Source organism: Xyrauchen texanus, chromosome 7 (assembly GCF_025860055.1).
Source record: "Xyrauchen texanus isolate HMW12.3.18 chromosome 7, RBS_HiC_50CHRs, whole genome shotgun sequence".
Taxonomy (NCBI): Eukaryota; Metazoa; Chordata; class Actinopteri; order Cypriniformes; family Catostomidae; genus Xyrauchen; species Xyrauchen texanus.
The window spans coordinates 25804418-25828005 of NC_068282.1; the positions used below are offsets into that span (position 1 = coordinate 25804418).

Sequence of the window (23588 nt, forward strand, 5' to 3'; positions counted from 1 at the left end):
TGTTTGCAAACAATGAAGACTTAAATCAAGGAAAGTAGACACAGACAAGAGTCTTTTCTGATATATTTATTAGAACAAAGTATTTCTGCACAAACACGAGGAAAGCGGGATTGAGCTCTAGTCCTCCTCTGCAGCTTGAGCCCGAAGGAAGCTGGCTTTCTTTTGGGCAACACGGTCTTTTCTCTGAGCCAGTGTGAGCTTGGCACGGTTCCACCTGTCAACAGAGCCAGTCAGTCAATTTCAGCAAGTGCAAAAAGCAAACAGTTTTTTGCACTTGCTGTATTTCCAGGAAAATACATTTTTCACTAAAGCGAGTTGAGGAAATTGGACTAAAATGAAGCAGACAGAGGTTAATATTATGGACTGCTTACTGGGAAACAAATTATATTGCCAAGTGGAATTACAGCTGTAGACATGCACATAACCAATATTTTGTTACAGTATATTTTCTTGCACCATTTTGACATTCTTGCATGCTGTGCAGGTATACACATCTCACCATTTATTCCAGACTATTCCAAACATGGCATTACTACCAATCTGTATAATGTCAATACCCAGTCCCATTATGATTGTCAAATTATGAAATGGCTAATTAATCAGCACATTTAAAAAGCAGTTGTTAAAAGTTGGTCATATTGCCTATATGCATTGCAAAGTTTAACTTCAAAGCTTTAAAAATAGACCTACATTATTATTGTGTCAAATTTATTGAATTTGCTAGCCACTCCAAGTGAAAGGGTTAAAACACAAATAGTACAATTCTGTATTAGACACAAGCTGTTCATTATCAGTCAGTATCAGCCCTGAAATTCGATTTCAGTGTGTCCATCCAACCATTTAGTAGCAGAGGGTTTAAGCTGAAGTCATTTCAGGGACACTTGCCACCAAACGGAATTGCAAAATTAAACTGTTTTCAAAACAGCTTTCTAAATACACCCCTCATCTGTTGTTGTTCAAACTGTTAGATAGTACCACCTCCAGCTCACACACCATTGGTTGAGTAATGTTTTTGGGTGGGTCTAAGTGGGTCTCTCAAAACAAACAGGAATTAGTTTTTTACAGTTCGATTAAATTAACCTATGAACGGCTTAATGTTATCTTCTGTATATTAAAGGGGTCATGTAATGGTACATGCACTTTTTCAAGTTGATTGTACTGAAATGTGTGTTGGCTGTGCCTGTACACAACCATCCTATTATGATAAAAATCCATCCAGTGTTTTTGTTTTACTCTCCTTATATATTTTCCCCTGCCTCAAATCGAGCCGTACGCCCCTCCCAGGATTGTTGATTGACAGCAGTGTTTCAACACAGACCCGCCCTCGCTCGCTCGTGAGCTGTCAATCATAGTCCGTCATCATTGTTGATACACTGGAGCAGAATGGCACCTAAGCGATTGTGGTTCTGTTCTTCGGTGTAATAAAGAACACAGCAGTCATTTTGATGTTCCTAAATCTGAACCGCTGAAGACGCAGTGGCTGAGTTTTGTTTACGATGGGAATATTCCCCACGAGCAACGTCAATGCATTCATGTTTGCGCGAATCATTTTTCACCAGACTGCTTTAGAAACGAGAGTCAGTATAAAGCTGGTTTTGCTAAGAAGGGGCGGGGTGACCAAAGCTCATTATCATTTAAAGTCATATGCACTGAAACGGCGTGCTGAAAACAGAGCTGTTTTTGAGCAGGTAAAATTAGTGTTTTCTTAAAATACTAATGAGAATGTTTAATAAAAGTGTATTACAAAGTTTTCATTTAGACCCTAAAGACTCATATTAACTTGTACAAAAATGGCATTATATGACCCCTTTAAGCTGGGATTGAAGAGCACTTTAACACTGAAAAGTGCTTTAAGTTGTACAGACTAAACTACAGAACATTTACTGGGTTCTAATGCGAAAATTATGAACCTTCTTTGCCCTTTTACTGAGGTCAAATTTAGGCCAGTTCAAGAAAAAAAACTAAAACACCAGCATAAGATGGTTTGTGAATTTGTTTAAACAATCTCCAATTAGTCAGACACTAAATGACCAATAATTAACCAAAGCAACTCTCAGCCCCGTCTTGAAATATGCTTGCATCAACTGTGCAATGAAGGACCAACTTCAATATGCTCAGCCTGAAAGGGTATCATCATCGAGCAGCATAATATCAAATATAGAAATCTGAAAAGTCTAAAAGGCCTAAACATGAGCACAACAGCATTGTAAATCTGTAGCGTGGTAATAAATTAGGGATGTTCCGATACCATTTATTTGTTTTAGAACGAGTGCGACAGTTACTATTTTATATTTGTTATTAGTAGTAGTAATAATAATAATAGTATATCAGTGAATATAACTATACAGTAGTGATCTATTCTGGTCATTCTTTTTTCTTTTAAATTGAGCTTTTATTTTGAAGTGTTTCTGATGTTGTTAGACCAAGGAGCTCAGACGTTTTGACGGCAGATTCCCAAACCGTAAAAAGCTGGTTGCTACGTGAATCACATTAATTATTAAACTGCAAAAAGCTACTATATGAACAAATAATAAGTCTGTATATGACTCATGCTAAAAAGTGAAATAGCACGCTGCCTGCTGTCATCGGCTACAAACAGAACATGATGTTCATAATAGTTTTATCTATGTACGAGCTAAGGATCTCTAAAGATATGAGCAGTTTGTGTCTATGTCAGCACAACACTGGCTGCACACATTCACAAGCACTCACGTTTAAAATGCTGCACATGCAAATGATCCATCTCCTTTAAAATCACAGCTTTTGCGGTCAAATAATCTCAATAGGACATGACGTGATTTTAATCTGTGCACTGAATGTTTACGCAATTACATTTGTTTGTCAGATGGTACCAGTATTTGGTATTGGAGCATTTTTATACAAGTACAAGTACATGAGTGCAGTATCGGACTCTATTCTGATAACAGTATCAGTACATATGTCTTTATGATAAATATCATTAGAGAGCTCAAGACACAGCACAAGCAGACACATGATGAACAAAAACAACTATACCTCTTCTTCTTGACTTCCCGCTTGGCCTTCTTTTCATGCACTGGGTTCTCCCGGATGGCTGCATGGGCCTTTTTGTACATTTCCTCCATCTGAGGGAGACACACAATACATTAAATACTTCACAAAATTAATAAATATTATGGACCATTATAGTAATGTTTACAACAACCAGTTTTACTGAAATAGCCAATATTACTATAAGACTGAACTTCCCCAAGAAATTAGGGGGGAGATGGAAACACTAAATGGAGTTATTGATCATGCATCAAGATAACAGATCTGTACACCTATATAAAATAAAAAAGTATCAATATTTCAGACAACATACTGAATCAGGGGTAACGCCATTCTTGATGAAGCGAGAGAATTGTTTCTTGAAGGCATCCTCATCCTCTTCCATCAAGTAACTCATGTATTCTGAGACATTTATGGCCAGGATGTGTTTGCGGTGGACCTCTGCGTTGAACTCCTTGCTCTCAGAGTCATATCCAGGGAAACGCTTGGTGCTAAAAGTTGAAGATCAGAAACTTTATGCTGGAAATTCTAAATGTAAAATTAAAAGCATTTTAAACATGGCTGGTTTTGGAGGAAAAAATTTACACCTCATATGCGATGTGGTCACATGACTCTTTGACTACCTCCGTATGTGGTTTTTGTGAACCGATCACAAAACTTTTAGGACCCCATTAACACACGTGTTTGGCACTGACCAATTGCCCTTCAACCGAAATGCCCTTCAATACCAGGTGTGAACAGGGGTCATAGTCACTGACAATACCAGAGAGAGAATCAGGCATTGCAACATTTGTCAAAACCTTAACAAGATTTGCAACTTCACGTTTGTTCTTAAAGACTCACTATTGATGAACAGATTACATGATAATTTCATTTGCTTTAAAATAGGGTTGCAATTAACTTACTTGTATAAGCGATTAATCTAACGATTATTAGACTATTCGGCGATTATTGCAACGATTAATCATTAGCCCATAAACGGTTATTCAGCTTGTGCCCCAGCTTAAAAGGTTGGAATAAACAGGTTAACTAACAAAAAAAAAAAAAAAAACAGCTTTTTAAAATACATCTAAATTACATTTCACGGAATTAAAGGGGGAAAAATACTTTGTTTAATTCAGTAAAGAAATTCAATTAAAAAATCCTATTGTTATAAAGGGTTTGTCTTGTTTTCCATTTAAAATGGTCTAAAAATCCTTAACAACATACATTTGTATGTTGAGAAGCAACATACAAGATAATTAGACTAGCTTGAAGAGAATGTATCATAAATATGAGTATTTTGTATACACACACATTTTTCCACTTGGTTAAATGTGCAGTAAAGGCAATATATACTTATTTTCAAGAGCTATTCTCTAAAAGAAAGTCTAAATATCTTATATGCAGCTTCTCGAGTGAATGCATCTTTTTTAAAGGATTTTTAGGTATTTAAAAATATTTGTATTTTTTATATCATATTCAACATTCTCAGATAATAATGGTTTCTTCTGCAGTATAGCTGCTAAAAAATAAGATAATATTTAATAAGTTTTAAATATTTTTATTTGGAAAACAAGCAAAAACAAAAACATTTTGTTGCAGTGTATAATGAGGCAAATACTACCATCACACACCTTTGTTCATTTCAATCCATATTAACTCACAAAAAAAAGTGTATCGCCATTTTTCTTTACGATAAGAAATGCACAGTGACGCATATTATGATTCAATAAGTCATGAGCCATCGCGTTATAATCTAGATTTAGCAAGTGTGGGTGCGAGGGATGCGTGTGACAGTGTCCGTGCTGTTTAAAGCTATTTTCCACATTTTATAATGTATAAATGTTATCAATTCAATATCAGGCATGCGTTTCCATTTCCACTTTACAAGTGAGTCTTCATTAAACTTCAGTTAGCTAGCAAATCAAACCGATCGCAACAGAGAAAGGGTGCACAATCATTTTGATTAAAACTGTGAAGTTTAATAAGGATGTTTTTTTCCAGCAATTAAATTAATGTCTTGACAGCAAATTAATGTTACTCTTTTTGCGTTCGGCACTTTAAGCACTAAATACGTTTCTCATCTGAAACGAGCATCGATGCGTGGGTGGTGATTAAAGCCTGGTTTCACGTGCATGTCTCACGATCCACCGTAGAAACGTCTGCACAAGTGAACAACTCTGTACTGTCCTCCCTCTCTCGTTTAAATGTCTGACTGCCTCCATTGTGCTTTAAATATCTTTACAATAATGATCAGGAAAAGTGACTGTTGCGTGCACCAAAATAAATTACCACACTTGGGCTATAAAAATGTATCATGGTAAACTATTCCAGAAATGTTTTTTTAATAGTTTCATATTAATATCTTGGGAGGAACTTTTGGGATTTTTATTACAACCGTGGTTAAGTTTCTAAATGTGTTTTCTAAATTAATATTCATAAATTATATCATACAAATTAGGGCTGCACCGTCTTAAGTCTGTGAACTGCGAATGGCCGATCGTGCCTTGAATCAGGGCCGATATTTTTTGCAGCACGCAAGAATCACACATACACTGCTACTCTAACGAATGCATGCGTTCTCAGCTCTTGATGCATGACAGTAGATTTACATGGACACCTTTTGTTTTAATCGGAATGAACGCTACATAAAGTAATCGGATTGATGTATCAAGCATCAGATCGGAACTGCTCGTGACGTGCACAATGTACGATTATACAGCATTCCAATGCCATTTGAAGGTGTTCGCACTTGACTGAGCACACAACAATATTTCAGACTTCTCTACAAATGAGGATATCATGTGATGCACAACAGCTTGTAGTTTTAATAATCATCATAAATGAAGGTAATACATTTTTTTTTCATACACTCTTCTACTCAAAACATCCAGCTTTGAAAACATACAGCCATGAGGTCAGTTGTTTACCAGTTTCACATGCTATTATATGACCTCACTGCCATATACCGTACACTATGCGACCAAAACTCCAAAACACATGTTTCCATTAATGAATCTTAAGTGATACTGCTGTTAACATACCAGAACCAAAATCACTAACTCGAATAAACATTTAAATTTATAATACCACGGCCATGTAAGGACAATTTTGAAGCACAGAATTTATTCACGCCACCAGATTACAACACAGCACATTGATATGGAAAATGCTGGATAATTACATTATCCTCTGCCGTGTGTGATGCTCTCATAGTTTTTACTGCTTACCAGTATATCACAATGACCTTTTTATATTGACAACAGAACTACTCATAACCATTTCAAAACAATGTTAGAAATTCATAATTAATGTAATTTTGGTTAGTTTATAAAAAGGTTCCAATAGTTAATGCATTAGATATCATGAACAAACAATGTTCAATATATTTTAAAGCCTTTATTATAATGTTAGTTTATAAAATTACAACAGTTCATTATTAATTCATAGTGTATCAACTAATATAAACTAATACAACTTAAAAAAAAAAATTATAGTATCTGTTGTAACTATACTATTACATTTGTAACCAACACCAGTAATGGCCATGGATGGACGTTACCAGAAACCAGTGATTAAAGTTTCGAAAGTTATAAATATGGATATTATTTTTACAAAAAAAAAAAAAAAACGCTTCAGCTTCAGAAGGCCTTTATTAACCCACTGGAGCCATATGGATTACTTTTTTGATGGATGGATGCACTTTTTTGGGCTTAAGGTACCATTCCTTCCGATTATAAAGCTTGGAAGAGTCAAGAAATGTTTTAATATAACTCCGATTGTGTTTGGCTGAAATACGAAAGTCAAACACACAGGATGGCTTGAGGGTGAGTAAATTAAGGGATAATTTTCATTTTTGTGTTAACTAACCCTTTAAGTTCATTAGTTCATGCTAACTACAGTAACGTTGTTAAATAATGTTAACAAATGGAACCTTTTTGTAAAGTGTTACAGAAATGTAACTGTGTGGGGCATAAACATAACTACACAATATAACTTGAAAAAGTGGGGCAAAGGTCACTTTAAATAAAAAAATGTGTATAGTTATTGGTCAATCTTGGTGTTAAAATCGGTGATCGGTATCTGCCTCAAATTTCCTGATCGGTGCACCACTAATACTACTACTAGCTACATTGACCAAACTACAGTAATGGAGCTATCCATAGACTTAATTGTGATTATTATATAATTTTATAAATACATGTAAAAAAAATAAAATAAATGGTAGTTTGTTAATAAATAAAAGGGCTTTATGTCTGGACCTTTGAAAATGTGTAAGATCATGTGTAAAATCTCTTCTGTTTTAATGATTGATATAAGGAAACAAACAGGCCTAGTTTGACATCAGATATCCTTAAAAATTACCTCAATAATTAAGAGTCTGATAAGGAAACTATTATAGAGTAGGGAACAAATTGTTCACTAGAAGCACAGTCCCAACTTAGTACAGTAGTCTATGGGTACGGTCATGTTATAAAACTGAAGTGAGTTTGATTTCCCACAGCACCCTGAATGGAAAAAAAAAGGTTGATTTCCAAAGTTTCCAGATGTTTCGATAATCAAAAAGATTCCATATATCCAATGTAAACACTATTATATTGTAACATTTATATTTTAAATCTTATTTAAATACAATGTATAGCATAGAATGATTTTTATTTTAATAAAATACAGGAAATGAAATGTGGCTTTGTACGATTAGTCGATTTATAAAATAATTTTTTTCAAGTTACTCCGTCTCTAGAGGTGTCATTATCAAGCAAATACATGCAACATACCAAAGAACATCAATCTAATATTTCAGGCACATTCAAAGATGACCAGTAAGAGGAAAGATTTACCTGTGAGGAATGGAGAGACCTCCATCCACCGCTCCCTTCAGGGCTCCGAACACCTTGTTGCCAGTGGTGGTTCTGGCCAGGCCTGCATCCAGGTAGCAGGTGAAAGCTCCTGGCTGTCCATCAATGCTCTCCACATTAAACTCATCCCCGGTGACCTCCACCTGACCTTCATATACCTTGTCAAGGCCAAATTTGTTCAGCAGCTGCAAGATTGCAAATAGGGGTCCAATTATAACAACTACTGCCACATGGAATTCCAGAATTGTCATAAGCTCTGTGTACTATAAGTATCAACATCCGTTTCAGGGGATTGGATCACAACGGAATTGTGATAGTGTAACATGTCCAAAACATTGTCATCCAAACACATTAATTCAAAACTACATGTTTGTAACTGTGTAATCAACAGAGTGAGTTGCAAGTTCAAATCCAGGGCATGCCGAGCGACTCCAGTCAGGTCTCCTAAGCAACCAAATTGGCCCAGTGGCTAGGGAGGGTAGAGTCACATGGAGTAACCTCCTCATGGTCACTATAATGTGGTTCACTCTCGGTGGGTCACGTGAAGAGTTGTGCGTGGATGCCACGGAGAACAGCGTGAGCCTCCACACACGCCATATCCAGGGTTTTTCCAGCATAGAAAATTATGAGGCGGCTGCCTCTGTCAAATTTCGTGCCGCCTCCGACTGTTGACGAAACTCAGGCAGGCAGGCACGTGCACAGATAGACCGCAAGTGGTGCTCAAGCACCCGCACTCTTTCACTAGATAAGTGCTCTTTTTGCAAGTAATTTCTTATTTTTTTTATATTTTGGTTTTTATTTAAATGTGGCCCTTGGCATTAATTCTCAATTAAACGTGTGCCCGACATCTGCATTTAAGTTGCAATTCTGTGCGCATATTCCCCTCCCCCCTTTGACATTCTTTGTCACAGCCTCCACACAGATAGCGCACGCAGAACGAGTGCCCTGAGCAGCAACATGAAAGTCTACCCTACCAGCCTTCATTTGTGACAGCCAGGTAAGGATAATGTTTGCCCTAAACTTTCACATGTTTTGCCACTGCTGTGAAAATAAACCACTATAAAAAATAAAAATCTCCATACAGCCAGCAGAACTTAGGCATTAGCCCTCCATTAAGCTTAACAACAAGCAAGCTAATCAGGCGTTGGCTCAAAATAGTATTGTGCAGTGTCAGAATTGCCCACAAAATTCAATATTTGAATTGCTCCTGGTTGAGATTTTTTTTTACATTGATAACATAGCTAATCCTCTGTGATCACCGGAGGCACTGGCACGATCACCTGACTTTTTCCCTTATAACAGAACGAAATACAACATTTTTGGTCATACAGAGTAAGACATTATTTGAAACTACAAAAGGGTTCACTTTTATTTGTGTACTCACAAAAACAGCAAAACGTTGTGGTTTTTTTAAAATAAAGAAATCATACAGGATGCACTTTCTGCTGTCTCTGTGAACTTCGGAGCATGTCATGAAAATTATCCGAAGCTCAGCGTATACTTGCCTAGCAGACATGAGAAATAGGTCTATAGAAAGCTTGAATTGTCTACATTTAAATGAACCAATTTAAAATCACAAACAAATATTCTCTGATTGTGTAATCCGTATGAAACCATTGTACAGAGGTACAGTCTATCCCGTTTGAGCTCATTATCATTTTTGGAAGACACGCTGTGAATTTACCTCAGAAGAGGGTGATCCAATACAGCATTTCTCCCACCAAAAAGTGTCTCACAATAGTTAATTTTGTGAGCAAAAACTGGAGTCTACAAAATCTATTATGGATTTCATGGCCTTATTTCAGTGACTTAACTCTTTCCCCGCCAAACACGGAATTTTCCGGGTATCCGTGTTTTAGGTGGTATACGGTAAGGAAGACCCGCACGCATGTTTTGAAAGAGTACGCAACTCTTTGATCAAAGAAACAGACTGCGATTGTCTCAAACGTGAAGTGGAACACCATACTAATACTAAAGCACTTGTTTGATAAAAATGCCTTTTTCTCAGCTTTTTGTCTGAAATGTTGTTTTTGAAAAAACCTACCTCTGTTCAAGTGGTAATAAAAAAAGAACAAATGAAGATAAAATAAAATCGTGTTTTTTGCCTAAAAGCAGAGGCTCAGATCTTTATTTTGATATATAGCATCTTCATATATTCATGGAAGAAAATATTCTGCGGGCCATTAAAGTTTAGCGAAAATCGTCAAAAACCCTGGCGGTGGCTGGCAACTTTTTTTTAAAACGCTGGCGGGGAAAGAGTTAAATGACTAACCACGCATAATCTTGATTTTCTCAAATGCAAACATGTCCATCTCATGTTTGGAGGCTCTTATGTTACAACACTGTGAAAGTGTTGTAACATAAGAGTGAAAGTGTGAAAGTGATGCAGTTTATTAATTAATTTAGTTAATTATTCATGCTTGACATGATGACTACAATCATGTCAACTGTATCTTGGCAAAATGTTGTATTGTTATCTCAAAGCAAGTTATGGCATTTGGAACCAAGCTAGCCTTTATCAAAAGTCCAAAAAACTCTGCAAACAAGTGATCTGAGGGTTTTACTGAACCCAAGAACTAGTTATATTTGTAAATGCCACAAACCAGAAACATAATTACATAGAATAAGTAACGGTTTCAGTTTTGTGCATGGTAAATCAAGACCTGTCAAACAAAGCGATCAGTCCTATCCAAGCTGTAAACAGTGGCCAATTGGTCTCTACACATCGTTCCTTCCCACCATACCCACCCCGCTGTTTAACTATAAATGAACACATTAGCGGTTATGTTGTATTTAATTCATATGTTGAACAGGTTTGCTTTTTAATTAAATATGCTATAAGTTGATAATTGTCATTTCCTTCAATCATCTAATTACTATACACCTAAAATATGTTGCTTGTAAGTGTTTGCTTTAACCAATGGAAGGCATGGTACAAATGTATGTGTGCACATGATCAGGATGGTACCACCGCTGCCAAATTGAGCCAGTAAAAACCCTGTATGTCTCCGTGGTAATACGTTCAACAAGCCACATGATAAGATCAGCAGATTGATGGTCTCAGATGCGGAAGCTACTGAGATTCGTCCTCTGCCACCCGGATTGAGGAGAGTCACTACACCACCATGAGGACTTAAAGCGCATTGGGAATTGGCATTCCAAATTGGGGAGAAAAAAAGAATAAGCTAAAAAGCACCAATTCCAGCTATTTTAATGATTCAAGTATAGCAAATTAACTGCACAATTGTGCAGAACTAGCTGCAAAAATAAAGGGTATATTGATGTGGCTTGCTTCCGTTTCACAAATTGTTCAGTGACCCCTTCTGGAGATGCCACTAAGTGCGAAAAATGTGCTTTTGTCTTATGTGTAATGAGTGAGTGACTGAATCATTGAGTTGTTCACCATCTAAATCTACCAAGAGACTTTATAGTATAGTCTTTATTTCAGTATAATGTTTAATAATAATAAGAACACAGGGGTAATTAATGGGGTTAAATGTGATAACACACGATTAATTATTACAAAAATAACGCCTTAAAATTAATGCATTTAATCGCATGCTTTTAGTACCACCTGTATACTCCAGAGGGCAGGAAGTGAAATTTCAGCTGTGAGCAACACACAGTTTATACAGAGAAAAAAACACATATGCATTACTAAGGGTTCAAATTTGAACCAAGGGATCTAAATGTGTTTAAAGATTGAGTATTAAACTATATTTAACTTGACCTAAACATTTTATTTTTTTGACGCAACACACCCGAGACGCAACACAAGCATGTCTGACGCAGGTAGTGTAGTAGGATGACCACCCAGTCCCGAAATTGGAAGCCTTGTCCCGCAAGTCATAAGCAGTGTCCCGCATTTCAATTTTGTCTCTATAATTTATCTTAATAATAATTTCGGCATCATTTTATTTCATCGTCCTTTAATTACAAAATCAATATAAAAACAAAAAAGTTAGTAAGAAAACACTGAACATGCGCAGCACAGCCTTTTTTCTTGCCAGAGCGGGAAGTGTTTGTAAAGGGCAAACACTGGAAAAAAAACTGCAACAGAAAAATGGGTCTATCCGGAGCTCCCGAGAAGAAAAAGTGTCCTTGTTCGTATAATAAAGAATTAGAGAAAATATATACATGGTTAAAACCCGTTACAGGTGACCCTAAAAAAGGAGAGTGCAGGGTATGCCACCGAAGTTTCACAGACAGCTCTGCTGAAGCATTTCAGTACCCCAAACATGACAGCTCTGATATCTTTGGCTTTGAGCATTCCTGGTCACCAACGCGTTCGTGGAGAGGGGGTTTTCACTGATGACCGCTTCGTGGACAGAGACAAGGAACTGAGCATCTGTGGACCTCATCAAAAGTGAACTCCTAGTGAAAGTGAACACCTACACCTGACAGGAGTTCTACAGTCATAATGAATGAGAAGGCTCAACTCAAAGCAGCCAGATCTGACAAAAAAAATGTAATTAAAGATTCACTAAATCCGGTAAGAACGCATTTAATCTTTAATAATGGAATTGATGTGCTTATTTGGAAATGTGCTTTTTAACGATTAGATTATTATTTTCACTTCATATTTACATTGAGTAGGTCTGAGCTGTTAAAATTAGTTTGTATCGTAGACCTTATGCCAAACTGAGTGACGTTCACAGCGCCGTCATTAACATTTAACATCACTGCAAAAATACATCTAATATAAAATCAATATTTATTCACCTAGTACAATAATAGCAAGTTATCTCTCCCTCGTTTCCTGCAAAATCAGGTCTGCTGACCTGCAACACAGCAATAGCCAGGTGGTCACCTTATGTATACCCCTGGCTTGTTTCTTAAATTAAAAAAAGTCTGATGCAGGTGTACAATGACGGGTTCTTAAACAAGCCCTCATAATAAATATCCACCTGATTGACAAATTCACTTGTGAAATGGATTGCTGTGAACTGTTTGCCAATGATTGACTTATGATCAATAATATGCTAATAAACAAAACATTGTATTCTAAAGCCACTTTTATATTGTTTTATCAATGATTAACTCTTCTGCTACAAGAATGTAATGCATTTTAATTATCTGAATTTTTTTAATATATATATATATATATATATATATATATATATATATATATATATATATATATATATATATATATATATATATATATATATATTTTAATATTTAAAGATAACCATGTATAATTATTTCATCATTATATATTGAATTATTGTTATATGAGGGGTTTTCTCAGCAAATATTTGTATATGCGATTAATTAATCGGGACACCATGTAATTAATTCGATTAAAAATGTATCGATTGACAGCCCTAGTTTTCTCTGTTTGATATGTCTATGAATCAATTTTTATTGGAAAAAAATATTGTAATATTAAAGTATCATTTGCCTACAGTATTTAAACTGCTGAGCATGCCTGTTATCAGAAAAGAACAATAGCCTTATAATAATAAGGCTAAATAAATGTCTTTCCATCATTGTAAAGGGCATTATAAATGATGCGGCAAGGTGACAACGCTCCGCTCAACACCAGCATCAAGCGCCGCTTTGCCCTCCAAATGAAAAGCGATACAGAAAAGATCACGGAGGGGCAAGTTAATGAGTTTGCCATGCAAGAAAACAGGAGATGTGCACAGAAAACTTGTATTTGGAAGAGAAAAGGTGCCAATTGCTTTGATTGCAGAAAGTAAAGAGGACTCCTTTACGTTATGGTCTTAATGTTATTTTTGTGTGTGAATGTAATTACTGTAGCTCAATAACTGGGGTCTCTGCATACTCTGAAACTTAAGGTAATATTTCATTAAAAGAAATTGAGACAGTCAAAAGTGAGTGTGAAAAACACTTGTGTAAGTGGCATCATGTGAAACCCCATTAACATTTATAAATAGTAACTTTTACACTTTAATAGCTCTTCAGTCCTTTTTTTCTCATTCATGAACAAGATAGACTTGAATGCTGACGCCAAAGTGAACAAACAACTTGCCCCTCAAATTTAGTGTCGATACATGCATCAGGTCATTCAGTTTGTTTATGAATGAAAAGCTTAATGAGTGCAGCTTCTTCAGAGCCCTTCACGCTGCATTCCTGTCAGTTGCAGAATCACTGTGCACATGCTGCTGTAGCAAAGCACGAGACTGGGTGTACCTGTAATCAAACCACTGCACGCATCGCAAAAGTGACCAATTTTGCAGAATGCCCATTTTCTACAGTTTAATTACGCAGGACATCTGGAGTGCAGTGTGGTCAAAGGCACTTCAATGAGCTTGCTGTACCAGACAAGTGATGAACCACACAATTCCATTTTCTTGCAGACATTTGCTGCATTTTTAACTACACTGAATTATGACATGTATCACAATGTGTATAATATGTTGAAGTAGATACAGATACTCAGACCAAATACATAGTAAATGTAGTCCAAAAATCAAATCCGGTGTAAACAGGGCTAAACACACTTTTGTACGGTTTTTAGATACAGATTATTATTCCGACAGGCCAAAACCCAGTTACAGGTGTCATGCCTTGCAAGACAACTTTTACACGCACAGCTGAATTCCTCCCACAGTAAGTGTCCCACAAAAAAAAACTACACCAACTTGGAACACTGATCAAGTCGGCTGTGTAGAGGGTAATAGCACAAAGGAGAAATAAACCAAACACCACAAAAGTACTTTTAAAATATCTAAACTTGCTACAATAAATCAAAAATTGCTTAATTTGTTTTGCCCCAATATTTTTACCCTCATTCCGCTGTCAGCAGAAAGAGTCCCCTGGCCCTGATTGGTCACACAATCATGCTTAAAGAGTATGTGTAGTGGACTAGAGGTCGACCGATTAATCTGCCGATTTTTTTACCATAATCGGCATCGGCCAATATCCAAGTATATCAAGCCGATTATTAGGCAGGCACACCTGTGGGCAGCCTAGTGTTGTTGTGGAAAACGTGTTCAACGCACGCTGCCCCTAGAGTCATTTTCCAACAGAGTGAGCAGACCTCAGCCAGCGCCTAAGGAAGGAGCTAAGCTCCTTGGAGAAAACGGTAAGGATTACATTTGTATAACTCCTTTATATTTAATTAAAAACTTTTGATATGTTACTACCAACTTCAAGAAAAAACGCGACAAACGCAATAGGCGACATGACGTTCGGCTACTTTAGTAGTTGAAGTTGCTTTATCACAGCAGAAGGGTGACTATCATGCCACAATAAGTAAGCAAGAATTTTGCAATTACAGACAGTGAATCTGAGACTTTTATTTGTTCTGTTTGTGTGTCTTATATTTGAGAGGGTTGTCACTCAATGCAGAGAAATAAGTAATAAAAAAGATACCAACGCAATATAGGCTATTGAAGGATTGGCTTTGGTAAGCTCGGACGTTACCGGTTCTGCTGTCGGTACTGGAGAAATTAAGAAAATAAATGTATTATTGCTATAAAGAGAAAGTTATTTTATCTCGCCAGCCATTTCTATGTATAATATGAAACCATTTGTCTGTGATGCAATTTAGCTATTCGCAGAGAGAGAGAGAGAGAGGGAGATCTCGCTCACGTGGTGCCACAGCGAGCACAACACAAGCCCTGCTTAATGAGTGACAGAACTAAACATTCAAACGTAGCCCGTTTACACTTTAGATCTGTGATATTAGTCTGATTTTATTTTCCAAAGATTATAAAAAGAATATTTATACATAAGCTGCATTCTGTCTAGCACAACTTCCTTCCCTTCACAGCGGTGCACTGACATTTCTCCCTAAAACTCAAACTTAACGTCAGAATCAGCACAATCTGTGATTGTTGTAAAATGCAGTCTAGCTACTGTTGCTAAATTGCGGGACGTGTTTAATAATAAAGAGCGCAAGAGATACCGTTCCCAAGGAGGCGCGCGCTCCGAAACAGACCACAACGAGACAAGCAAAGTATAGGCTACTTTGGGTTTCATGTGCGCGGTGTGCACAGAGAAGCTCTGTCAATGACGTCACTACAGCCAAGTGAAAAATATGTTGCATAATTAAACTCGTTTGAAAAACGACGGAGTCTAAACGATCAACTATACACAAAAATGTCAAAACGACCGGCTTGGAGATTCACTTAAACACAGTTTATGTCTTAAATGCACGTAGTTATGGAAATAGTTGGGAGAAAATATGGTGCATTAGGAGCCTATTAGATCTAAACTCAGTCTTAAAGGGGAAGCTGTCTAATAAATATGCGAGTGAGAGAAAATAACTTACAGCTCTTGAATGAATAACTTCTGCATTAATAAGCATTAATCTATCTATGATAAACTATGCAGTGTTATTTTACAATTGATTACTTTATTAGATTTCTTTTTAGACCACACCTGAACAGTAATGATAGTACACCTTACTGAAATTAAATCCCTGTGCCTATATAACGTTTATCTTTGTTTAATTAATATATATATATATATATATATAAAAAGAACCGTTAAGAATACCATTAAAGTACTGGATCGATAAGCAGTATCGGTAATAGTAATACCATTAAAACCTTAACGATACCCATCCGAAGCCTGTGCTTCTCTTGGATGCTCTGAATATTGGATTACGTGTCTGGATTGCCCCTTAATTAAAGCTGCATTTGGATCTCAACCTTCGTGTCTCGGAGCAGTTCATAACACCTGCTTTGTTTATTTAATATATTTGTTATACATTATTTATACAATATGTTTTTACATTATACATTTTTAATTTAAGTGTACAAGTGCAGATTGGCCAAGTGTTCAATAAATGTATTTGTTGAGAAATTTTGTCTATCTTAAGTAATTATTTGTGTTACATTTTATCTTTCAAATAAAAGGTTCAAATAAGAGGTTAAAAACAAGCACATATCGGCCGACCCGGATTTCAAAAGATCGGCATCGGTCGACCTCTATAGTGGACTACAGAAAATGTGATAAATGACTAGAGAAAGGAGATTAATTTCTTTGAGATACAAACACAAATTCTTGGCCTGCAAGGTAAAGCTTTATAAATGTGTTTCAAGAGGAAACAAGTCAAATGATAAGTGGTAGGAGTGAGACTCACCCTGCGGGCGAGCAGCAGCCCAGTGCAGTAGGCTGCCGCATAGTTAGTCAAACCCACACTGATGCCATACTTGGGCAGCTCGTGGGAATAGGCTGCGCACACAATCATGTCACCCTCGATCTTAGCATAAGCAATCTGAAAAACAAAAACATCCCAATCAAATTTGACTGTACACAAGCAAACTGAGACTTTAACCTATTGTTGCTAATTAACTGACAAATAACAAGTCATGAACTTGGAACTGACACACAAACAAACTTTTGTTATAATGCAGAACTACGCACAAAAATAAGCACATGAATACCAGCCATACATTAAGAGTGTATTGTTAAAAACACATGTACTGCTCTCAACAAGCATGGGTGTGTAAACACAAATGTAGTAACTTGTTAGATAAGGAACATGTTTTTTTTCCCAACATTTATGTACCAATCTTTGGCATTTCACTGAATGAGGATTTTGGTCATGAGGGAAATGATCAGCAGGTTGACACCCACCTGGCAGATGATGTCCCTGTTGGAGAAGCGGACAATCATCCTATACTTGGGTGTGTTGTACTTGTTCTTGTCTTGGATGACCAGACGCTTACGGGCAAAGTAATCAGTTTTTCCCTCTGGGAAGCAAAATGCAAAATTAAAGTCAGTCCTGTCTGAATGGTTTTAACCAATTATTTACTTTTACAGTTTTACACTTACCTCTCCTTCTCCTGAACTTCACCTGATACCTCTTGAAGTAGGCCTTGTTCTTCACTACTTTAACAAATCCCTAAAAGACAACACAGAAGCTTAAAAACTCATACCAACTTCCACCTCTATTCATTAGGAAAACATTAAAAAATTTGCTGCAACACTGACTGTAAGGGTTGAAATGCCTCCAATCAGATGTTGAGGTCTGCAAGCATAGCAGGTTAGCATTAAACATGTCTAGCTCGTCATGTGAGTGCCGAACCAACACTGTCTCGTGCATTTTTGGGAATGTATATTTTTCCGAAAACTATCGATAACGTTGCAGACGTTAACAACAGTATGAATCTCTATCTGACACTCAACACTGTGGGAAGGGCTTGAAATCAGCGGAAAGGCCACGCTTAAACTCATACCGAACTCGGTTTCTCCGACAAAATCTTATGCCATCTTTGTATTATCTGCCATCACATGATAAGGTAAGGGCGCTAAACAGACAATTATCCTTTAGGGAACATAATAAAATAAGTATTGCGGCGCTGTACTGACCATTTTGTAGACTTTTTAGTCTCCAGAGTCGGAGCCTGGAGTCAAACTACGGAGTTTTTACTCCGCTGCACTGGGAAAAGAAAGATCGATGTGCGCATGCGCGGTAAATACAGTCCACAGCGGGGCAAAACAACACTGTCAGAAGAAAAACATGGCGACTCCTACTGCTTTGGGTGTATAACTACGAACGTGATCTGTGAAAATAATGTCATGTGCATGAACAGAATAAATATATTTCAAGAAATGTTCAAGATTCTGCTCAAAACGCTTTGAGCCAAGAAAGGCTGTTGAGATGAGATGAGGTTAGACAAAATGCTATAAGAAAAATGCTATATTAAAATAAAAATCACAATGCAAATAATTAATACAAATATGCAAAAACTACTTGTACTTGGCATATCAAACATTGCCCCTCATACTACGCCCCTGTGTATGTACACACACTTATTTGGTACTTTTTAGGTACACCTGTAAATATACTTATTCATGCAATTATCTTATCATGTGGCAGCTGTGTAATGTATAAAATCATGCAGATATGGGTCAGTAGCTTTAATGTTCACATCAACCATCAGAATGAGGGGAAATGTGATCTCAGTGATTTAGACCGTGGCATGATTGTTGGTGCCAGACTGGCTGGTTTGAGTATTTCTGTAACTGCTGATCTCCTGGGATTTTCACACACAACAGTCTCTAGAGGGTATAGCATGTTCATGGCCAAAAGGGTTTTGAAGCGGGGGGGGAGATCACAAAACTAGATCACGGAGCCTTAAAGCCCAGGGCATCATCGGGCAGTCAAGTGACCCTGGGTAGTCAAGGGCCCCTTGGCTCTGGCCCTATTGGCCCAGTTGGTAATCCATCCCTGGGGTATAGGGAATGGTGCGAAAAACAAAATACATCCAGTGAGCGGCAGCTCTGTGGATGAAAACACCTTGTTGATGAGAGAGGTGAACAGAGAATGGCCAGACTGGTTCAAGCTGTCAGAAAGTCTACGGTAACTCAGATACCCCCTCTGTACAATTGCAGTGAGCAGAAGAGCATCTCAGAATGCACAACATGTTGAACCTTGAGGCGGATGTGCTACAACAGCAGAAGACCAGATTGGGTTAAGAACAGAAAACTGAGGGTGCATTGGAACTACCATTTGTGTACCTGATTACAAATCCAGATTTGTCAGACCAGGTGATGTTTTTCCAATCATCTACTGTGCCGTTTTGGTGAGCATGTGCCATCTGCAGCCTCAGTTTCTTGTACTAAGATAGTGATACCCGGAGGGGTCTTCTGCTGCTGTATCCAATCAGCCTCAATGTTCGACGTGTTGAATGTTCAGAAATGCTTTTCTGCATAGAGCTGTTGTAACGTGGTTATTTAGGTTACTATCGCCTTCCTGTCAGCATGGACCAGTCTGGACATTCTTCTCTGACCTCTGTCATTAACAAGCCGTTTTCACCAAGAGAACTGCCAATGTTTGTTTTTTCGCACCATCATCTTTACACTCTAGAGACTGTTGTGCGTGAAAATCCCAGGAGATTAGCAGTTACAGAAATAATCAAACCAGCCTGTCTGACACCAACAATCATGCCATGATCTATATCACTGAGATCACATTTTTCCACCATTCTTATGGTTGACGTCAACTTTAACTGAAGCTAAACCTAAAAAAGTGGCTGGTGAGTGTATATACAGTATTTATGTATGTATATATATATATATATATATATATATATATATATATATATATATATATATATATATATATATCCTGTGATAGTTAACTTATCTAGATAGGCATTAATCATAAAAAATCCCCAGACACAATTACATATAGGGTGTTTAATGATCCTATATACTTTTGATAATCAAGCAGCTGTAAAAAAAAAAAAAAAATGATTGCTGATTTTCCCTCATTCTTTCTTTCTTTATTTTTTCATACATTGTTCAGAAGAGAATTATTGAAGAATACTGAAGAGGTGTGGGCATAAATCCCAAAAATTAATAAGATACATGAGGTTGAATGAGGTCCCGTGTCACTGAAGACCCAAGGTATGCATTAAAGGGTTAAAGACACACCTTCAAAAGGAAATAGCTAAATCCCATTACTTGGAGAAAGTAATTATTTTTCTTTGTGTCTTAAAATAGGTTCCACGTAAAGTGACTTTTATTGGCTCGATCGCTGCGTCATTGATGCATTGTTGGAGAAAGAAAGGTGTGTCATACAGCAGAAAGAAATTTGATTCACGTCAGGACAGTCAGGGAAAACCAGAAAAGTTAGTTGACTTTGAGACGTCTTCTGCCACCAACACAACTGTCTGTCTAGTCAGTAAATTAATTTGAAAAACTGAGAGATCTACATTATGCAAATGAACTAGCCATCTGATGGTGAGTTGTTTATTCCATTTTCAGGTCTAGTTTCCTTTTTTACAAGGGTAGTAGCCTACGGTATTTAGAATTTGAAACTGGGAGACAGATAGACAGTCTCTATGCAGCATATAATGACAATAGTAAAATTATCTGATTGCATCGATAAAACCCATCGATTCCCATAAAATATTCACTAAACCAAATTGTCAAATTCCGACTTTTACCTATACAGTAATTGAAAACTATCCTGAAGGTTTAAAAGCTTTGATTTCAGTTATATGTTGTAACAACGTGTATATAATCTTCTCAGATGTCATATCTCTTGCTTATTCTTGTGGATTGTGAAGAAAATTAGGTGGAGCTAATTGTATTATCAGTGACAATGACATACACGGACTAGACTATAATACATTATGATATCTCAAATTCAAATCTTTCTGTTTATGACTTCCTAATGTACATAGACTCAAGGAAGATGCACTATTAAATTGTGTGAAAGACAATGAAATAGTTAAATGTCGCCTTTTTGTGTTGTTTTTTAGGGCTTTTAATAATTTTATCAGTATTGTCTGCCAAAAGCTCGTGTTTATGTGTAACCTACTGTGTACAGCAGAGAGTGCTAGAGAGTCAGTAATCAATGCAGGCAACGCAGGTGCACGCATGCGTACTGCGCAGTTTCGCTATCGCAGCGCATAGCTCGGCTGCTGATGGCACAAGTAACTGCTGAAGGAGTTGCAGTATCTGCTCTGCTGTCTGCGCATACACACAGGGTTATTCAGCCCCCCCTATGGACTGGTCTGTTAAAATCCTGCCCCAGTGTCAAAACTGACCGCTGACGTCGGGTTTGAACCCACAGTGTTTGTGTACCATCAGTGTTCTGCAACTTTACCTAGCTCCATGGAAAGTTAATATTTAGCTAAAAAACCCTGGGATTGAAAAAGGCTTCAAGGTAAACTCTTCGACAAGTTTTTTTTTTTTTTTTTAATCTAGTGTGTGTATCTCTGTGCCTGTTGCAGTAGGGGGCTGAATGCCGACCAACCTCCATTGCCTGTTATTGTTTTTGTAGTTGCCCGTGTAGTTATTTATTCTCATTTCATCTCACTTCTTGTCAGCCACAAATATACCGTCTAAACGATTAAATACAGTGTAACAATTGTCAGTTTGGGGGCTTTTGAACAGTTCCAGCATTACTCGTTGAGGTGTCTACTGTCTGTTAGCCACTACTGCTAACCCCTTTAGCTTCAGACATCTCAATAAGAAACAATGTTTAACATTGATCAGACTGTATTATGCATGCAAATTTAAGCTGCCATATGCTTGCAATGTTTCTTTTTATAATGCGATTTATTCAGTCATGCTTACATAATGCACCACCGATCTCTTGAGCTGCTCAGTGGATTGTTTAGCATGTATTTAATCACCAGCAGATGACTTGATTTGATCTTTTTAATGTTATTTATTTGCGTTTTTACAAGTAGGGCCATACGTGTACTCATCCAAAACAGTCCCAGGTCATCAGAGGTTAATGCACGTGATCACAACATTGTCATCACAGTGCCACGTTTAGAGGTCTTGGGTGGGGTAACTCACCATTGATCCGTGGAATCAAGAGAAGTGTGATCTCATAAAACAGCAACAAATGCATGCATCCATCCAATATTTCACAGATCAAGCATCATGAATACAAATTAACAGAATTACAGTGCAACAATGTAGGATGTGTTTTTTTTTTATATTGTATGCATCCACTTTAATATGTTTAATACGGTTTTGGGGATGTAACTAGTGTTTAGACAGATGAGAGTGTCAGAACATCAGCTGGATTGTGTCATGAACTGTAGGACTAGAACATAATGGTCAGAGATATTTGGAAGCAGAGAGCCTGAAGCGAAACCATACTCCCTGACTACTGTGCCATGTTGCTGAATATTTACAAAGGTCTTTTCTAGGTAGGTCGTCTAAGCCCAATTTTAAAACCAGTTGTGCCATAGCAGACATTTCAGATTTGTATTTTTCGATATCTTAGACCTTTTAGATGCCAGGTGTGCTTTTATGATGTAGTTGATCATCAACTAAGACCATTTTTTGACATTAGATGTCACATAATGAAATTAATGCAAGGTGGTACAGCTAATTGGATTGTGACTTTAGGAATACTACCAACTACTTTGATATTTTTCTCCCCTCTATTTAGCATGATAACTTTGACTCAGTGTTGCAAGGGATTAGTCCAGCTGTCCTGAAAAGCAAATTGCTCCAGTTCAGATTCTTACCAGTCACCTTCATTCTTTGACCTTGTAAAGGTTGTTAGAACCATGAGTGAAACGATAACCAGTGATTACAGCTGATCCCCTCTGATCGCTGCTCATGTACTTTAGTTGCAAGCACATCCTTCTCACTCTTATTGCACCAAGCTACAGTGTTTTGTTTTTGCACATTAATGGAAAATGCACATTCAGGATGTGGACTGTTGAGTGAACTGAGGTATGTGTGTCAGTCATATTATAAGATTTTTGATAACTGATAATGATGAATGTCATGCTGCTGACATCTTAATAAGCATAATTTCTAGACTAGATTTTGTGTGTTTTATGCTTGGAAGCTTATAGTTCATGTTAGTGTTATGGTTCCCTCATGTTATTCTCAGACTCAAAGGTGAGAAATTTGGACCAGATGTCTTAGTGATATATTGTGGGTGTAAAGTGTGGGATTTTGCAAGGGTAGAGTTCTAAAATGACTTGTGTAATTGCCTTCTGGAATGCTTTTTATTTGTAAAAGGGGATGCCGTTGTTTTTTTTTTCTTATGTCTTGTCAGTATAACTTTACTGGCATACTGGGATCATTCATTGTATTTATTGAAACTACCCAGCCATTTTGACACACTGTTTTGGTTCACTTTATGTCATTTGTCACCTTCATCAGAAGATCACCTACAGGAATGCTCTGTATAGTTCTGCTCTAAGTGGCATCTGAACATTTGCTTGGTTTGAACTTGTTTCTCTCTGTTCTCGTCACACTTTAATAGTGTTTAGTCTCCCATTCACTTGATGAAAACATGCAGTG

The 23588-nt window shown here is 37.1% G+C and overlaps 2 protein-coding genes across 4 annotated transcripts in view; one reads left to right on the top strand and one right to left on the bottom strand.

Moving 5' to 3' along the window:
- Positions 1–51: 51 nt before the first annotated feature.
- rpl5b (ribosomal protein L5b) lies at positions 52–18262 on the bottom strand. 2 transcript variants are annotated; one of them, XM_052129986.1, is made up of 8 exons: positions 18165–18262; positions 17628–17697; positions 17430–17545; positions 16933–17067; positions 7854–8056; positions 3344–3521; positions 3016–3104; positions 52–214 (listed from the first exon to the last, which is right to left on the bottom strand). In XM_052129986.1, the coding sequence occupies exons 1-8, from the start codon at positions 18165–18167 to the stop codon at positions 118–120; spliced, it is 891 nt and encodes a 296-aa protein (XP_051985946.1). In that variant the 5' UTR covers positions 18168–18262; the 3' UTR covers positions 52–117. The 2 variants fall into 2 exon arrangements, with proteins under 2 accessions (XP_051985946.1, XP_051985944.1); XM_052129984.1 differs by lacking the exon at positions 18165–18262 and adding an exon at positions 17787–18018.
- Positions 18263–20435: 2173 nt separating this feature from the next.
- evi5b (ecotropic viral integration site 5b) overlaps positions 20436–23588 on the top strand; it is an 85422-nt gene continuing 82269 nt past the window's right edge. The window contains exon 1 of one of the 2 annotated variants that reach the window (XM_052129978.1): positions 20436–20543. In XM_052129978.1, coding sequence (XP_051985938.1) covers positions 20541–20543 — 3 coding nt within the window. In that variant the 5' untranslated portion in view covers positions 20436–20540. Of the gene's footprint in view, positions 20544–21342; positions 21475–23588 lie in introns of those variants that run through there. The other variant, XM_052129979.1, reaches the window with a different exon arrangement.